The sequence below is a fragment of the Tamandua tetradactyla genome, chromosome 14 (assembly GCF_023851605.1).
Source record: "Tamandua tetradactyla isolate mTamTet1 chromosome 14, mTamTet1.pri, whole genome shotgun sequence".
NCBI classification, from domain to species: Eukaryota; Metazoa; Chordata; class Mammalia; order Pilosa; family Myrmecophagidae; genus Tamandua; species Tamandua tetradactyla.
The window spans coordinates 67184811-67203847 of NC_135340.1; the positions used below are offsets into that span (position 1 = coordinate 67184811).

At 36.2% G+C, this 19037-nt stretch overlaps 1 protein-coding gene across 12 annotated transcripts in view; it reads right to left on the minus strand.

The window, feature by feature from the left end:
- The window catches only part of MYO5A (myosin VA), a 278306-nt gene that overhangs the window by 20743 nt on the left and 238526 nt on the right, over positions 1–19037 (minus strand). For 9 of the 12 annotated variants that reach the window (XM_077127928.1, XM_077127929.1, XM_077127918.1 and 6 more), the window contains 5 exons: positions 16639–16739; positions 12110–12190; positions 10196–10394; positions 7490–7564; positions 5996–6089 (listed from right to left, as the gene is read on the minus strand). In XM_077127928.1, the coding sequence (XP_076984043.1) occupies positions 5996–6089; positions 7490–7564; positions 10196–10394; positions 12110–12190; positions 16639–16739 (550 nt within the window). The remainder of the gene's footprint in view (positions 1–5995; positions 6090–7489; positions 7565–10195; positions 10395–12109; positions 12191–16638; positions 16740–19037) is intronic. The other 3 variants (XM_077127921.1, XM_077127920.1, XM_077127922.1) reach the window with 3 other exon arrangements.

The window sequence follows — 19037 nt, forward strand, 5'->3', positions numbered from 1 at the left end:
AAAATAATTAACAGATTTTTAGAATACTTTCAGGTGTAAATTCTCTGACTGTGAAAACTGAGATGGACTGTCCTCTCCTGGAATAAAATATAGGACAAAGCAGATCAAAGTTTAAATACTCTCCATCTGGCTATGTAATTTCTGCTAAAAATGATACATGTTGGCATTAAATAAAACAGCCTTTAAACATCTTCAAGACATAGTAATAGAAGATAGCTTCCTAAACTTTACACCCAAAGCACAAGCAATAAAAGAAAAAAATAAATGGGAACTCCTCAAAATCAAATTCTTCTCAACCTCAAAAGACTTTGTCAAAAAGGTGAAGAGGCAGCCAACTCAAGGGGAGAAAATATTCGGAAATCACATATCAGACAAAGGTTTGATTTCCTATACATACAAAGAAATCATTCAACTCAACAACAAAAGAACAAAAACAAGCCAATTATAAAATGGGCTAAAGATATGAATAGGCATTTTTCTGAAGAGCAAATACAAATGGCTCAAAAGCACATGAAGAGATGATCATTTTCACTGGCTATAAGGGAAATGCAGATCAAGACTACAATGAGATACTACCTCAAACCTATAAGAATGGCTGCTATTAAACAAACAGGAAACTATAAATGTTGGAGAGGATGTGGAGAAACTGGCACTGCTGGTGGGAATGTATAATGGTGCAGCCACTATGGGAGACTGTTTGGTGGTTCCTTAGGAAACTAAATATTGAGTTGTCCTGTGACTCAGCAATAGCACAACTTGGTATATACCCAGAAGAGCTGAAAGCAACGACACAAACAGACATTTGCACACCGATATTCACAGTAGCATTATTCACAATCACCAAAAGATGGAAACAAACCAAATGCCCATCAACAGACAAGTGGATCAACAAAATGTGGTATAGACATACAATGGAATATTATGCAGCAATAAGACAAAAATACTCCTGAAGCACATGACAAGATGGATGAGCCTTGAGGACATAACGCTGAGTGAAGTTAGCCAGACACGAAAGGATAGCTACTGTATGAGTCCACTTTTATGACCAGCATAAAGGTATATTCAGAGATTTATAATACAGAAGATAGGGTACTTAGAGATACATAGAAGCTAGAGATGAGTGAACTGTTTAGCTAATGAGGTTGAACTCCAATGTAAGGGAATAGGTAGAAGCGAAGGTGATTCTATAGTGGGTTTAGAAGTAATATTACCATATTGAAGATGAACAAGATTGAAAGGGGAAGTATAGATCTACGTGTCCCACTGATTCATACTAGAAATAAGAATGAGTTTCCGTAAGAATTACTTCAAAGATATGATTCTTGTACAAAGTCTGTTTAAGTCCAGGGTACGGGGGAAAACTGCTATTGATGCTATGAACTATGTTCACAAGGAAACCATCAGCACTACCACAGCAACAGCAGAGGTAAATAATGGGGTGAGGGACAAGAGTTAAGAGGAAGTTTAGATTTCCTATTTGGCGAGGATGTGGTTATTGATATTCTGTCTCTTGAGCACAATGAAATTATCTAAACTAGAGAATGTTGATGGACTGTGGACTTTGGGCCCTTTATATGATGCCCGATGAATGCAGGTGGCTGAAGGATGCACTCACAGAGAAGTAGATTGGCGAACGATAGCGTATACTTATGAACTAAGATTGTGCTGCTACAAAAAGGAACAATGTTATGAAGCATGCAACGATGTGAATGAACCTGTGGGGCATTTGTTGAGACAAAACAAACCAAAAAACAAACCAGAAACAAACAAACAAAAATGGTAAGGTCACCTTTAGAAAATGCTTATAAGAAAACAGGAGCCTAGATTGTAAGCTTTTAAAGCAGACACATTAAGTCTGGAGTGGTGATTACTATTTCTGGATTTTAAGAGGCTGTTTTACATATGTAACCTGATATTTAGAGATAAAAATGAAGCCAAACAGGTTGAAGTTAAAGTAATTCAGAACATAGGGCCCTGTAAGGGAGACAGTATCTGTGTCTATATTTTAGAACCACACATACTCTTTGAGACCAATGGAAGAAAGGTTTATTTGACATGGAACTGAAATTTTCTATAGCCCATAATCTAATTCAACCTATCTGTATAGCTCATTTGAACAACTGAAACACAGGAAGCACAGAATACGAAAGAGGTCCTTTAATCCTGCATAGATTATTGCAATGCCTGGAAATATCCTAGAGTATAATAACCAGATAATCAAAAAGTATTGGCAAAGTCACCCAAGGGAGGGGAGAAAGACTATGGAACTATTAAACCTTACCATCAGGGAAGCCCCTGATACTGTGTCACACTTTAGGGATATCCAAATCAATAGGCCATGCCCTCGAAGCTTAGACTACCTATAGGCATGTGTAAGAGTTACCTCAGATGTGGCCTCAGTCTCTCTAAGCCCAATTCTCCAAGTGAAATCATTGCCCTCCCCCCTACGTGAGACAGGACATCAAGGGGTGAAAATTTCCCTAGCGACGTGGGAGAGAACTCCCAGGGATGAATCCAGACATGGCACTGTGGGCTCAACAAGTCCAACCTGACCAAAAGGGGAAAAAGAAGTGTAATTAATAAAGTATCAGTGGCAGAGAGAGTTCAAATAGAGCCAAGAGGCTACTCTGGAGGCTGCTCTTATGCAAGCGTCAGGCAGACCTTGCTACCTATCATAACCTGCCAACTCCCAACCAGGACCATTCCAGCTAATCCTAAAGAACACCTAGGGCAATATATAAGATTCCACAAGGGTTCCAGGCACTAGAGTAACTTTCCAGAAATCTACAACCCCCACATGGCTTCCTGGTCCAGATAAGTCCTGAAACCTAGCCCAGCCTCTCCAGAACATCAGACAGTTCCACCTCCCTACCCCATATCAGTGACAGACCCTTCCAATATCAAAAATCTAGAATTACCATAGCCCAAACACCCCTAAAGAGAGGTATAGAAAGATCAAAGGTGATGGTGGAATTACACACAAAAGATAGGACTTAACAAATGAATATAACTGCTGAATCATTAAATTGATACCTTTTAGTCTCCAGTATTTTAGAGCAGCTAGAAGTAAAAACCTAAAATTGTGAAACTGTAACCCATGTCAAAGTCTGAAATACGTCCTACATCTAATTGTGGTGCTGTGCTTTGAAATTTATAGTTTTTTTGTATATTATGTTATTGTTCACAAAAAAAGAAGGAAAAAAAAGTCGATTGTGATGATAAAAAAGTATTTAAGCCCTCTAGCCTCCTATATTCTGGAGTAGCTAGAAGGGAAAAATGTGAGAGGATCGCATGGTAGCCCATGACAAACTGTGGGATCTTACCTGTAACCACTTTTTGAAGGGTGCTTTGAAACCTATTGCTTTTTTATTTCTTTGCTTTGTATAAATGTTATGCTATACAATAAAAAAAAAGTTAAAAAAACAAAAAACAAAAAAAAAACTCAGACCTCACTGACTTCTATTAAAGTCTCCTTAATAAGTATTGCCCATTTGAGGAGGTGAGAATATTGCCATTTTTAACTGGAAGAAGTCAAGGTGATTGTAAAATATTTAAAGAAAAATAGAAGAAAACTTTAGTTGTTAGCAGGTGCTTTGTTCTACAAGATTATTTGTATTTTTTGTACAATGGGAGGGAGAAAGGCTGGAAGAAAAAAGTTATGGAATTGTTTATCATCTTTATTCTTTATTCTCTAATTTAGAGGGTAGGGAGGGCAGAGATGCACTTAGCAAATATCCAAGTCACATATCTAATTTTATTCTCTACACACGTATCATTTAACTCATATAATCTTCCAAGAAAACTATTAAATATATATTTTGTTTAATCTACGAACTACAAAAAGATAGGTAAGAGAACATAGTTGGCAGGGTAGCTGAACTCACAAAGTTGAGTTCTGGTTTAAAATGGCTTTAAAATGCTAACATCTTAAAAATCCTAACCTCTCTCTTCAATTATAAAATACATATCAAAGAATGCTGATTAAAAATTTTAAATAAGTAATGAATCATTTTCCTATTTATTATAACTTATTAAAGAATGATAAAGTTTTAAAAATAAGTAATTTCACAATTTAATATCCTAAAATCAGTTTCTCACAAGTAAACATTCTGCTATCTGATTATTATTTCATGTATAATTAGCACACAGTTAAGTGCAGAAAACTTTGCTGAAATAAGATTCTTAAGTTCTGCCAAAAGACATCATTGTTTGTATGGATCAGTGTGTGACTTGGAGGTCCAAAAATTTTAAGGAATAGAGATGTAATATATGAATCATGTAATGCTCATAGATTATACATAAATTATCACCATAAAGTAATCTTATTTCTGAACAAACATTTCAGAATTTGTACAACCAAGGGAGTATTATCCTCTTCAAAGTAAACTCCCATGTTGCCACTGTTCTAAATATTTCTGAAACTTATTCACTCAATAAATATTTACTGAATGATTATGATAGGTCAGACACTATGCTAGATGCTGCAAACCAAGGAGAAATAAGATGTGGTTCCTATGCTTAGGAAGTTCAAAGACCTTTGAGGAAGCCAGTAATTGAAACAGAAAAATTACAAAAACAAGACATAGTGAAAAACCACAAAAGACGTGAGCCAAAATGGTATAAGGAGAGCAGAGTCATAAGGTCTGGCTGGGTGATTAGGAAAGGCAGCTCCTGAGGATGTGACATAAGCCTCTGGTATCAAAGGATGAGCAGGACATGACCAGGAGAAGTAAGGAAGATCAAACAGAAGGAGCAGCTGTGACGGGGCTGACATGTTGAAGGAATGAAAATCACATTTAAAGTCAATCATGGTAGATTCTTTTTTTTTTGCATGGGCAGGCACTGGGAATTGAACCTAGGTCCCCGGCACAGCAGGCGAGAATTCTGCCACTGAGCCATGGTTGCCCACCCGTGGTAGATTCTTTTGAGCATCCCCAGTGATGGGGTATTGTCATCCTTTGAGCCAAGTAAGACCATGCAGAGTGACATGGAAAAGAACAAGAGGGATCATCAGGTTGAGCAGTATCATTTTTGGTCAGAATGAGAATAGCTTACATAAATTTGAAGGCAATTCCAAGGAGGGATTTTAAAGCCACTTGGGCAATAGGTACACTGTTGGAATAATCTTAGAAATTGTTTTAATCTTACAACTGCTATGTCTCCGGAACCTAGAACTATGCCTTGCACACAGTAAGAACTCAATAAATATTTGTTAAACGAACAACACATTAATCCATAAGACAAGATTCATTTGTATACAATAATTACAACTGATATTTGATTAGGTCTGAAGGTATTCTCTCATCATCTTAAAGTATAAATCATGAATGTTTAAAAAAAGAATCTAAATTCTTTATAATAAAAATTCATATTTTTCTTCATTTCTCTTTTATTCTCCATTAGACTGTGAGTTCTGTGAGGGAACAGACTGTCTTATTCATCTTAGTGTCCCTAACATTAATAATAATTGTAATGATAACTCAGTTTTATACAGCTCTTACATGTGTCAGGCACTACTGTAAATGTATAACATATATTAACTCATTTAAATCTTACAAATCATGGCAAGTAGATACCATTATCACTTCCATTTAGTAGATGGGAAAACTGAGGCATAGAGAGTTTCAGGAACTTGCCCAATATCACATGACTAAAAAGTGAAAGGGCCAAAATTTGAACCCAAGAAGTTTGGCTCCAGAATCCATGTTCTTAACCTTGATGCTATACTACTTAGCAGTGCCTAGAACATAGAAGATATACATTAAATGTTTGTTCAGTGAATAAATGAATCCTCTCCCTTTGTAAATTATTACTACAATGAAAGGAACAGCATTTACCTCACCTAGCAATGGAAATTTCCATGCCACATAAACCAGCTTTGCTGAAAGTTATTTTTGTTATCAGCCCTAATATTTGCATGCAAACCTTTATCACCTATTCCTGTAGCAACATAAAATAAAAATTCAGCAACAGTTATAAAAACATGTTTAAATACCTTCTAGTTCACCGATTTTTTTGGCAAATACTTTCAGTTGTTTTTTCAGTTTACGGACAGTTTTATCCTGTTTTTCAAGTTGTTCCATCAAATCCTAAAGATCAAAATGAGAAAAAAAAATGAAAATAGGATTTCTAAAATGCACAGAGAGAAAGTAGACACAAAAATCACACTGTTAGTTTTACAGTACAGCAGTTAGTTTTATATAAAAGCTCCAGAAAAGCTCAATGGTGGACTCACCACCTGGCTAAAACTGGCAGGCATGGGAAATACAGCTACAACAAAAGCCAAACATTAAAATAAACAATGCAGTAAATCTTTTACAGCATGATGGATAGCAGCCTCACTGTGAAGTCTTTTCAAATAGACTCCCCATGTGGATAAAACAATAAAATATCTGTAGAATGTTTTGTCAGACCCATGAAATGTTTTCTAAAGGGGGAAAAGGCAAAATAAATTTTCAGGAAAGCACAAAATTTTGTGGAGAAATTTTAAGGATGACTGTACATTGGTAGGTGCTTTGACTGATGCCCCACGTATATGAAGCACCATCTTCATGAGACCTATCCTTTGTAGATGCTAAAATATCCCTATAACTTAAGAAAAGTTAAAAAGTTTTGGGAATTAAAAGGTAAGTTGAAATAGGGGTATGGGTGGTTCAGTGGTGGAATGTTCGTCTTCCATGCAGGAGACCTGGGTTCTATTCCTGGACCATGCACTGCCCCTCCCGACCCCGTCCACCAAGAAAGAAAGAAAAAAAAAAGTAAGTTGAATAATCAGAAGAAACAGAAATAAGAGAGCAGGATAAATTACCAAAGTGGTAATTTCTTGGTGGCAAGTGGCAAAACTTGCTCATTAACAACTCTCAGGGGATATAATCTCACCTACACAGAAAAGTGATAGTTTCAAATGCTTTATACAAAAAGAGAAAACAAAAACACTACATTGCAGGGGGATTAAAAAAAAAAAGCAAAACTGTGATTAATGGCTTTCTGTTAAATGAAGAATTCTCTCAAATGACAGCCATAGTTAAAGGACAATAGTTAAAAAGGAAGTAAATAACAGGAGACTCAGAAAGAGCTGAGAAAAGAATCAATGGTATCTCATGTTATAGGAAAAAAAAAGCATTTAAAAGTACTAATATTCACTCATTCTCCAGTTTGGACAAGAGTAGATTTAGATACTAGACCAATTATTCTCAAGGAATAGTTGTTAACATTTCAAAGGTATTTAGTCGTGCTTCTTGGATTTTACTTATCTTTCAAGTTGCATTTTGCTTCCATCACACTGTAAGCCTAGTGTTAACAGACCAAACATGGACGCAGGACACTGACAGAGGTGACACCACTGGCTAAAAGAAAGCTCTGGGGAGAGATAGATTTTGTGAAAGTTTTTGAGACTTCCAGGGAAGGGGCAGGCAGCCAGTGTGCTCTTCAGTTATAGAGTGCCGAAAGTAGCAGGAATACAAGGGAAAAGCACTCTGAGTTTACATACAATCATCCGTTTGTAAAGTGAAATCCGATATGATTGATACTTCTTAGGGTCATCTGCATATAATTCCTCAAAATACTGAAAAAACAGGCATAATGCATATTTGTTTTTCTCTGTCTTTGAGGGGAATACTACTTTTCAGCAAAATAAGTTTGAAATATTTTAAAACAATAATAAAATGGTATGTACTCAAAAGGCAATGATTTGTCACCTGTCATTACCCTCTTATTTTTCTAGTATAGATTATTCTAATTTTCTCATGATCATCATTAACAAAACGTAGGACATAGAGTATGGCCAGCATCCCATCATTCATCAGGGAAAGAGACTCAGATAAGGCTTTCATTTCCCAACTTGGCCTCCCACATTTATGATGTACACAAATTGTACTTTTTTTTTTGCAGCCAGCAGCAGCTGCAAGAGTGGGGGAGGTAAATTAAAGTGCAAACCAAGACCATGTTAGCATGATAGCTTGAACTTGGAGAGGCAGGTGAGAAGCGGTGGCCGTCTACCTTCAAAGGGAGGACTGTGAAGTATGTTCACTAGATCAGAGAGAAAAAGCAATTTTCTAAATGTTTGGGGAGTAGCTGAGTCGGGGGGCGGGGGGGGGGGTAGGGGTTTGTGGGAGAGTTTCCAGAAATACTAAGCCCAGGTCAACTGCTGTGTTAACATCCTGTTCTAGTGTTTCCCAAAGTACTATACAGAATTTTGACTGATAAATCTTAATGGTTTTGAAAAAATCACATAATTTCATTTATTTAAGTTTGAATTCATTTTCCCTAATTAGTAGTCAGTGTAATGGCAGGAAAAGCAGCTTACCCAAAAGGATTTTCCCATTATTAACAAGCAAACTCACTAACTAGACTCTACATGCTTGGAATTTAAGGGCTTAGTTTATTTTTATATAAGCTATGGAAAATTGCCAAGCAAATTAATACTGCAAAGAAAGTTACAAGGGAAATGCTTAACCAATTTAGTGAACAAACTGGGAATCTAACTACAAAATAGGGATTGCGTTCCACAAGCCACCCAGAAGCATCTTCATTTCATGGTTTCACCTTGTATTTTAAAACAATCATTTATAAGCACAGAATTTGTACACTGGTCAATTAATACTATATTATTCAGTCATAGTTATCAAGTCATAGTCATCAAAGCATTGTTAGTTTAATTCAAGCAATAATATATCTGGAAGTAATAAAACATTTCAAAAAAATTATATTATTCAAAAAACTTTTCCCCACAAATTAGTGAGATTTTAGTCACTTTGGAGAGAGCCCAGATACTGCCTTCTTCGTCCTTCCCCACCTCTACAATGGAGTCTCATGCAGAAAGCTATCTTCAGAGGCAAAGACACACTATGAAAATAATCCCTTCGGGTTTTACTTCTAATTCATATAAAAGATGGCTGAATATCCATAGGACCTCTTTTGTTGCTCAGATGCGGCCTCTTTCTCTCTAAGCCCAATTCTACAAATGAAACAATTACCCTCCCCACTTTACATAGGACATGACATCCAGGGGTGAAAGTCTCCCTGGAGATGTGGGAGATGACTTCCAGGGATGAACCTGAGCCTGGCACTGTGGGATCAATAATCCATCCTGACCAAAAGGGGGAAAAGAAGTGTAAATAAGGTATCATTGGTTGAGTGAGTTCAAACACAGTTAAGAGGCTACCCTGGTTGTCACTCTTACACAAGCTTTAGTTAGACATTGCTACCTACCATAACTTGCCAAACCCCAACCAAAACCATCCCTGCCAATCCTAAAGAATACCTAGGGCAATCCTAAACTAGTGACACTACAATATCAATTTTACATAGAAATGTAGAGTTATACCTTTTCAGTGATTTAAATAAAATATATATGTTTATCAAACTTCCAAATTTTAAAACTTTGTATATTTGTAGTAAATGTTATTTTGCTCTTAAGAAATAAATATTTCAAAAAAATATTTTCTGTAAGAAACAGAGGAAAGGAAGGAAGGGAGGTAGAGAGAGAGAGGGAGGGAGGGAGGAAGGAAGGAAGGAAGGAGGAAAGGAAAGAGAGAAGGAAAACTGGACTCCATGCCAGCTTTTCAGAATCTGGGAAGGGAAAAAAAAATCTCATTCACTGCACAACCTAAATTCTATTATAAAGAATTAGAAATCTATAAACCTCAATCCTGATGACTCTCTTTCCTATCTAAAAGCCCCCTCTTGGTTCTGCCAATAGCTTTCCCAGACCTAAACTTTAACTCTTGGCTTATCTGCAACCTCCACCTGCTATTTGAAATGGAGGGTGGGATAGCCTTAGTGGCTGCTTGGGAACTAAAGGTAAACAAAGGCTATCCTTAATCTCTGTTGTGACAATCATGTAACAAAACTCTTCAAATGGTAGACTGAAAGAATCAGATCCCCTGAGTTCTCAAAGATATCAAAAGCCCAGCACATACTTAGTGGCTCTCTTCCAGGCCCTCCAAGTTAGGCATGGGAACACGGAGGCACTCAAGAACCTTCCATGGTTGACAATACATGCATAAGCTTTTAAAATTTCTATCAACCTATTAATATTTTCCATACTCTGTTTATGTTAGAGTAGGAGGGTGTGGGGTTGTAATTTTTCCCAGCAAGGAAAAGACGAGTTTGATTAAAAAAAATGTAGGCGTGCCAAGCAAGGATAGGCACTGGCTGTTGACAAGTGTGTGGGACCAGGCCGAGTTCTCCTTACCAGGTTTTCGTTGGTCAGCCGGGTGATCTCATGTTGCAGGCTGGCCTCAATGCGGGCCTCTGGAGGCAGCTGCAAATTCTGGGCCAGCAGCTGCTGCTGCCGGTTGTTCTCCTCCTTGAGGCTCTGGATCTCACCACGGAGGGCCTCAGCCTCATTCTCATGGCTCCTCTTCTGAGACTGGAGCTGGGATTCCAGGAGCCTGTGGAGAGGCCATAGAGGTAAGAAGAGGAGATGACGCCCAAGTCCCCTGCCTAGCAGGTGTGAGGCTTACTGCTTACTTGCAAGGGGAGGAAGAGAGGAAAAACTCTTTAGATTGAGGAGTGTCTGTGATTGGATAAAAATCAAGATATTCAATCGAGGGCCAGAAATAGAAAGGAATGTTCTCATGTTTGTGTCTTTGTGAACTGTGGACACTGTTACTATATTTGTAGTACTCAAAGGCCCTGAGAAACAGGAGAGTTTGTTTTTTTAACAGATTCATAGGAAATACTGACTAAATAAGTTAATTACAAGACAGATTTAACTCAATCCAGATGACAATTCTGAAGTTTGCTTCTATTCCTCTCTCTCTCTATATATCTATCATATATATGTATATAGGTATATATACATATATACATACTATATACACACATACATATATATATACACACACACATGCATACATATACATATACATATACACATATTTTAATATGTCAGCTTCTTTTTCCCCATAAACTCACATGTCAGTGAGAGAATCCTAACAAAACATGGTTTTGGAATATAAATATTAGTACGATAATGTGGTCACTGCTTCTCTAAGCAAACATGTAGTCAGCTGTGCCCATAAGCAGATCAGGATATCAACAGTGAAGACATGAGAATCATAGCATCCCCCCTTTACCATGCACCCCTGCTTCTACAGTCATCCCTTTTCTAAATGCAAAACAGAGTCATGGTTAGGAATTTGCTAACATATAAGTATTGAGAAAGAATTGACATTCTTTAATTCTAATCTCCTTGGTTGCAAACTGCTGGATAAAACTTATTGATACCGTTGGAAGTAAACTGTTAGTAGCAGACTACAAATATCTTAGTGATTAAAAAATTTCAACAAGATTTGAACCTATATGCACCTTGACGTTGAAGACAATGATTTATTATTAGGACAAATAAAGCAAAATAAGCAGAAGTCTCTCGAACAGAGAGAAAATTAAATATTTTTAAAATACCATTAAAATGGTATTTGTGTGAGATTTTTTAAGGACAAAAATATCATTAGAGCAGACGAATGTCTGTGTTAGAAAGGTGTTGTTATTTTAACTTTATTTGCTTTCCTCTAGACACATTTAACAAGTTGAGGTTGGGTATTATTCTGAACTATTATTCTGTAAGAAACTTTCCTGATTTGCCGTTTCACAAATCTGAATTTCATGATAACCAAATAGAATGTCAAATCGTACACTTACTATTGCTGCTAGGCAGCATGATAATAATGTATAAAGATGCAGTCATCTTGCCATAGGCAAGTTTATCCCGTAGCTTGATCATTACTATGAATAAGAAATTACCAAGTAATAAATACTAATCTCTCCCATGGTAGTTTGGGGCCTAGTTGAAAGGTTTTGTTTTTTTCCCAGCTCCTGGAGAGAAAGATTCCTAAATTTTATCTGAAGGAAAGTCCAGAAAACATACTTCATTTATGGGAGGATATAGTCACCATTAATTAATTTCAGCTTTAATATCCTTCCCCTAGTGAACAGCATCCCTTAAGTGGGTGTTTGGCTGAAAGTTCCAAATCTGACTGAAGCTAATTTATCCAGTAAGACAACAACTGCACAAGAAATATAGATGTTAAAGTCAAGGAGTCACTGTTGTTAGTAAGAAAAACAACAAATTAATAACATTTCATTTTGACGAGACAAATATAACCTGTTGGCTTGTTTTAACCCTTCATAAACCAGCCACAGCTCTCCATCCTCATTCAACTCATGGCAATCCATAGCAGATGATCTTCCATGCAAAAGGAACAACAATGCAAAACACAAAGGGATACAGGATGGTAATGAGATGATGATGGTCAAGAGCAGCACATGGTAAATATTTGATTAAATGAGTAAGATTGTTTTTATTCATTAGAGATAATTTTAAAACATTACCACAAAGATTATTTTTGCTTATTTTTTTTAAAAAATGGGTAATACACATCATTACAAAAACTGGGTAGAAATTACAGTGAAATAATCAAGGATCTAGAGGTACTTTTCCTGCAAAATAAGTAATGACTGAAAAGCTGAAGAGATTCTGCTTTTGACATTTTAATCTATTATCAGAGTAATTTTATATGTCAAATATTATATCAGAGATTAACCATAACAGTCACATACAGTTATCATAGAAACTTCAGCTATTTTACTTGTAATTCATTTCAAAATACAGTTTAAAGTCTTCTGGATAGGAGCTTGTTTAGGTTAATAAAATCTGATTTCCCATTTAGAAATTGCTTTGTTTTCCAAAGTTCTTTTTGAAGGGTGCAAGGGTAGATCAGTGGTAGAATTCTTGCCTGCCAGGCAGGAGACCTAGGTTTGATTCCCAGTCCATGCACTTCCCAATAAACAAACAAACAAGCAAAACAAATAAACAAAAAATTCAACAAATGATGCTGCAATAATCGGATACTCACAGGGAAAAATAATGAAAAGTGACCCCACCATACAGCATATTAAAAAAACCCTCAAAAAATATCAGCTTTTATGACATGGCTTTTAAGAAATTTTTTTGTGTAAAAAATTAATCTTAAGACATGGAGAAATTTCTATATTAGAAATCTGTCAGATTTCATCAATAATATATTTAATTAATAAATAATAACAATGATGTGGATTTTTTTCTACCTAGGATGTAAAAATAATATTATTGAATGTTTATTAAGAGTGTTGACACTGTGCTACACCCTTTCACATGCACTATATTATTCAGTTCTCCTGTTAACTGAACAAATATCATTTGCTACATTTTTAGAGGAAGACACAGAAGCTTAGAAGATTCTTGCAAAGTTTATACATCTGGTTAGTAGTAGAGCCCAGTGATATCTGACTCCAGAGCTCAGGTTCTTACTCCTCCTGTTATACTGTTATTGTTTTTATGTTGTATAAAAAAAAAAATTAAAGAGAATGCTCTTCTATATTCCCTCTGCCATTTCACCCTAGTGAGCTTGTTTATTTTCATGATCTCAGTTATGATTACACACCAATAACTATAAAATTTATAATCTCAGCTCACAAATCTCTCCTGGCTCCAGAGCTATATATTCAGTTGCCAAATGGATTTCTTGCCCTGGATGTCTTCCTTGCTCCTTAAACTCAACATGTGCAAAATGAATGATCATCTCCACCATGCACTTCACCACACCCCATTACCACTCCCATAATCATGAAATAGCATCAGCACAGCTAGCCAAGTGTGGATGGCAGACACCTCAAAGTAACCCTGCATCATTTCCTGTCCTTCACTCACAACTAGTAAATGACAAGGCTTACTAACCTCATCTTCCTATTATCTTTCCAAGTGTCCCATTTCCCTGAATTCCAATTGCTAACATCCGAGTCACCATAATCAGACATTGATTGTGACACTAACACAAACATAAAGACACTAACCTAGTCTTTATGTTTTTAATCTTGTTCCACTGCAGTCCATCCTTTACATAGCAGCCAGGACTATCTCTCTAACATTAAAATCTCATTATGTCATTTTCCTACTTAAGACCCTTCAAAAAAGCTGAATGCGAGAATGATAGAGGGAGGAGGGCTGGGGGCACAAATGAAATCAGAAAGATAGATAGATGATAAAGACTGAGATGGTATCATCTAGGAATGCCTAGAGTGTATAATGATAGTGACTAAGCGCACAAATTTAAAAAATGTTTTTGCATGAAGAAGAACAAAGGAATGTCATTACTGCAGGGTGCTGAAAATAGATGGTAATCAATAGTTTAAAATTTTACTTTATGTGTGAGATTAAAGCAAAAAAGTTTATTTGGAACAAAATTTATATTTTGACTAGTGCATTTCCTAATATAACTTATGTAGACAGCTTAATAGAACACCATAAGTACATGGAACCTTGAGTAGGGCATGAGATTTTGTTGGTTTGTCCAGAGTGATGTCCTGATAAATCCCAGAGTGATTTGAAGAGTGAAAAAAAAAAGTATTTGCAAATGGTGAGAAAGGGGGAAAATTCAATTTCCCCAAGTTGAATTCTTGATATTCTCACAAGCAGTGCGGACAACCAAAGCTATAGGCTAAACTCCCAATCTTGGGGTTTGTTCATATGAAACTTAACCCCACAAAGGATAGGTCAAGATTACTTAAAGTTAGGCCCAAGAGTCACCCCAAAGAGAACCTCTTTTGTTGCTCAGATGTGGCCCTCTCTCTCCAGCCAACACAACAAGCAAACTCAATGCCCTCCCCCGTCTACATGGGACATGACTCCCAGGGGTGTGGACCTTCCTGGCAACGTGGGACAGAAATCCTAGAATGAGCTAAGACTCAGCATCAAGGGATTGAGAAAACCCCTAGAATGAGCTGAGACTCAGCATTAAGGGGTTGAGAAAACCTTCCCGACCAAAACGGGGAAGAGTGAACTGAGACAAAATAAATGTCAATGGCTGAGAGATTCCAAACAGAGTCGAGAGGTTATCCTGGAGGTTATTCTTATGCATTAAATAGATATCACCTTGTTAGTCAAGATGCAATGGAGAGGCTGGAGGGAACTGCATGAAAATGCAGAGCTGTGTTCCAGTAGCCATATTTCTCGAAGATGATTGTATAATGATATAGCTTTCACAATGCGACTATGTGATTGAGAAAATCTTGTATCTGATGCTCCTTTTATCTACCTTATCAACACATGAGTATAACATATGGAATAAAGATGAATAATAGGGGGAACAAATGTTAAAAGAAATTTAGATTGAAATGCTAGTGATCAATGAAAGGGAGGGGTAAGGGGTATGGTATGTATGAATTTTTTTCTGTTGTCTTTTTATTTCTTTTTCTGAATAGATAGAAATGTTCCAAGAAATGATCATGATGATGAATATACAATTATATGATGATATTGTGAATTACTGATTATATATGTAGAACGGAATGATCAAAAGTTAAGAATGTTTGCGTTTGTTGTTACATTTTTTTTTTTAATTAAAAAATTAAAAAATAAAAAGACCCTTCAAAAACCTCTTCTATCTTTGGAATAAACTCTCTTGCCTATCTCCCCAGTGGCCTACAAAGCCTGGCATGAAGTGGGCATTGCAATACATTTCTGATGATTAACTAGCTGAGTGGATGGACGAACAGTGTGATAAGGCTCTTTTATGCCAACACATTCTTAGATATAAGTTATGTTAATAATTCATTTTCATAAATTGAAAATTAAGATTAATCAAATAAGCATTCTTCATCCTGTTCACAAAATAGATAACAAGTACGTTGCTTTTTTCATGGCAATATTCTTCAGTTTGGGAAGTATTTATGGGTATTAATCCTGACACTTTGCTTCAAGAGACAGTTGTATATTGAAAATACAAATCTCCAGAACTGCCATTTTCTTTTATGATCACTACTGGTCATGTTCTTTCAAAATGGCCCAGCATGTAGTCTTTTACGCTCAGGGTTCAATAGCTCTCTAAGGCTCTATCGAGAAAGGGGTGGTAGAAAGGCTGGGGGAATCCAGATCTGAGTCTCCATTCTGGGATAATCTGAGCTATAAGGAAAGCTGTGGGGAAATTTCAGTCATTTAGTGACAGCACATATCTTGCATTCTGAATCAACCTACTCAAGACTCTTAAGGGTAAAGAGATGAAGTTAAATACCTTTTGCAATTTCATTTGTGTTCAGGGTAAATGGGATAAAACTGAAGTTAATATTTTTTCAGAACACCTTAGGGAACATGACAAAAACTTGGCCTCAAATATCAGGTTCCCAACCTAAAAGTCACAGTAACCTTTACATTATGTGGCCAAAACTGATGCGATTCCAAATACCTCATCACCTCTCTTCACACGAAGCTTCAATTACTGAAAGCTGCAGCTATCCCTCCAAACATCCACAAATAACCACACTGAATAACAAATGAAAAAGCAACCAAAGACAGTCCAACTGGTATTTATTCTCAAGGCAGTCTCCTCAAGGATAAGGCCTTAACAATACAAAAATATCTTTCTTTGATGCAAAGAACATGCTTTCTGACACCTCTCATTATCGATAATGCTAATATATTTTAAATTATATTATAACTGGGAATATACTGGAAAAACTGGATTCCCTTTGAAGGTGAGTTCATGTCTAATAAAGCTATGCATAAAAACTGATTTTTTTTTTTTTAGTATAACAGGCTGGTTTGAAGACAAAAGATGAATGTGATTAAATCAAAATTAATAAAAGAAGGCTCCAACTTACCTGTTTGTTTCTTTCAAACCAATATATGCTTGTGCTATTTCTCCTTTATCTTTCATTTTTTGTACATCTTCCAAAAGTATTGTGGAATCTGTCATTGTATTCTGAAGGAAAGAAAGTGATACATTTCCACATTAAGACTCAACTCAAAAGCTTTGGACCATAAACAACATATGTCTTTCTTCAGAATAGGGGAATTTATCTGTTTCATCACACTTTGCCCTACTGGAGAGTAAGCAGATTGTATTTGGTTACAGTAGAGAAGAGTATGGCAACAGCAGTTAGAAAGAAGCAACTTCACTCCCTCTCCTGATAACCTTAATGCTCTACTACAAAGTTGGAGAGGTTCTAGAGTAACACTCTCCTGCAAATAAAATCCCTGACTGGCTATGTGTACATTATGTAAAGACACACACATACACCCAACTTTCCATAAAGAATGTAACATTAGAAAAATAACCAGGAAAGAACACTGAGCATATATTTACTGTAATGTACAAAGCTGTTCCTTCAACTACTTCCCAACCAGTTAGAATAAACACCCAATAAAACACCGAAAGTTTGACTAATAAAGCCTAAAACTCAGAACAAGGTGGTATTCAGATGATATGCTTCAGCAAATCTAATTTTTATCATATCTTTAGATATATATATAAATGAAAAGGATTTAACTCCTTGTAAATATCTATGATCTGGCATTACTCAACTCTTTTCCTCTAATACTGTATAGCATGGTCCATAAGCTTTCAAAATTAACATCTGACAGGTCAGAATTACTAAGGTTTTTGTACAAAAAGGACTTTTCTGCTAACATTTTTACCTTATTTTTCTTTTTTGGTCTAATCTGTTTGAAAACCAATCTGATTTCAAAATCTTGCTTCTACTTAGCTACTCTCTTCTCTTTTCTCTCTTCCTCTCCCTCCCTCTCTCCTTAATCAGGGCAAGAATGGACAATAAGCACAGCTCTATAGCCTCTAAAGAACAGATACTTCAGAACCCAATGACCCGTTTTATTTGTTTAAGTAGTGTACATCTGATCCTTTAGTCAACGTTTGCTTTAAAGCAAGGTCTCACAATGAAGGACTCAGTAGAATATGTCAAATACCACAATCTTAGAGACCAGTTCCAAGAAAATTTTAATGCCAATGAGACATCTACAAATGCTTGATTCTGAAATTCAATGTTTACAAAAAAATCTTTAAAAAATCCCACTTTTCTCTTAATGCTGTACTTTATTAAGTTTATAAAGGCATCCTTTCAGAAGACCAAATATAATCTGCTATTAACAAAGAGCTTACATTTTACTGATACTTAAAACCTTTCCCATAAATACCATCTATAGCATTTCTTCAGTTATGTTTTATAAATATTTTAGTACATATTTCATGTAGAATTTTCTTTTTTCTTTTTCCAAAGGGCTGAAAGTCTTTCTTATAAAGAGTCAAACTTAGATTTTTTAAGATGCATAAATAGTAACTTTTAAAGACCCATGTTTCTATATTAAATAATGCTACATGTGTACTGTCTGACATCTGAGGACCCACATGATTCAGTTTTGAACTACTGGTAAATGAGGTAACTTGCCTAACTAGTTCAAGGGAAAGAGAGGATCTTAGTATGCTATTGACCCAGGTAGGAAGAAGCTACTCCTTTCCTCATCCTGCCAACCATAGCTAAGAAGCTGTGACTGGGCAATGGATAAGATTCAGACCACCAACATTAGGAAGCTCTTGACTCACTGTTCAGAGTACATTTCTCCTGTGCTAGTGACCAGAAGTTCCTACCATGTAAGAAAACCCATCAATATCTGTCATTCAATACGTGAAACAGATGTGGTGAGAAATTTAACTCTGCAACCTCATCAACAGCCACTTGTCATCCTAGCTATGGATTTTATACTCAGGGAGACAGAAGTGGCAACAACAAAACGTGTACTTACCTCCTCAGGCTCCTCCTCACCCGTGGCCTACAAACCCACAGCTGGAATAAATGAAAGCCTATGCTCCTAAATTGCAGGAAGCCCACCAAAACTAGTATAGTGAATTATATTGCTGACTATATACTGGAAATCATGGAGACTCCTCTATGGTCCAGACTAGAGCCCATTACTTCCATTATTGTCCCATTGACTTTTCAAACAGGAAGGAGTCAAACAGGAAACTACTTGTAAATTACAAAATAGAATTTGTGGCCAGAAAGCACTAATTGCATATATTAGGGGATACCTATAAACTAAAGATAAAAGAGAAATAGTTACTAAAATTTTAAAAAAGCTTATAATTACCTTGTCATCCTAAAAAAATCACAAATCCGCAGCAAAAAAAAAAAAAAGGAAGAAAACAATAAACCCTTAGTTCCATGAATAAATTCCATGAATGAGTTCCCATCACAATAAAAACCAA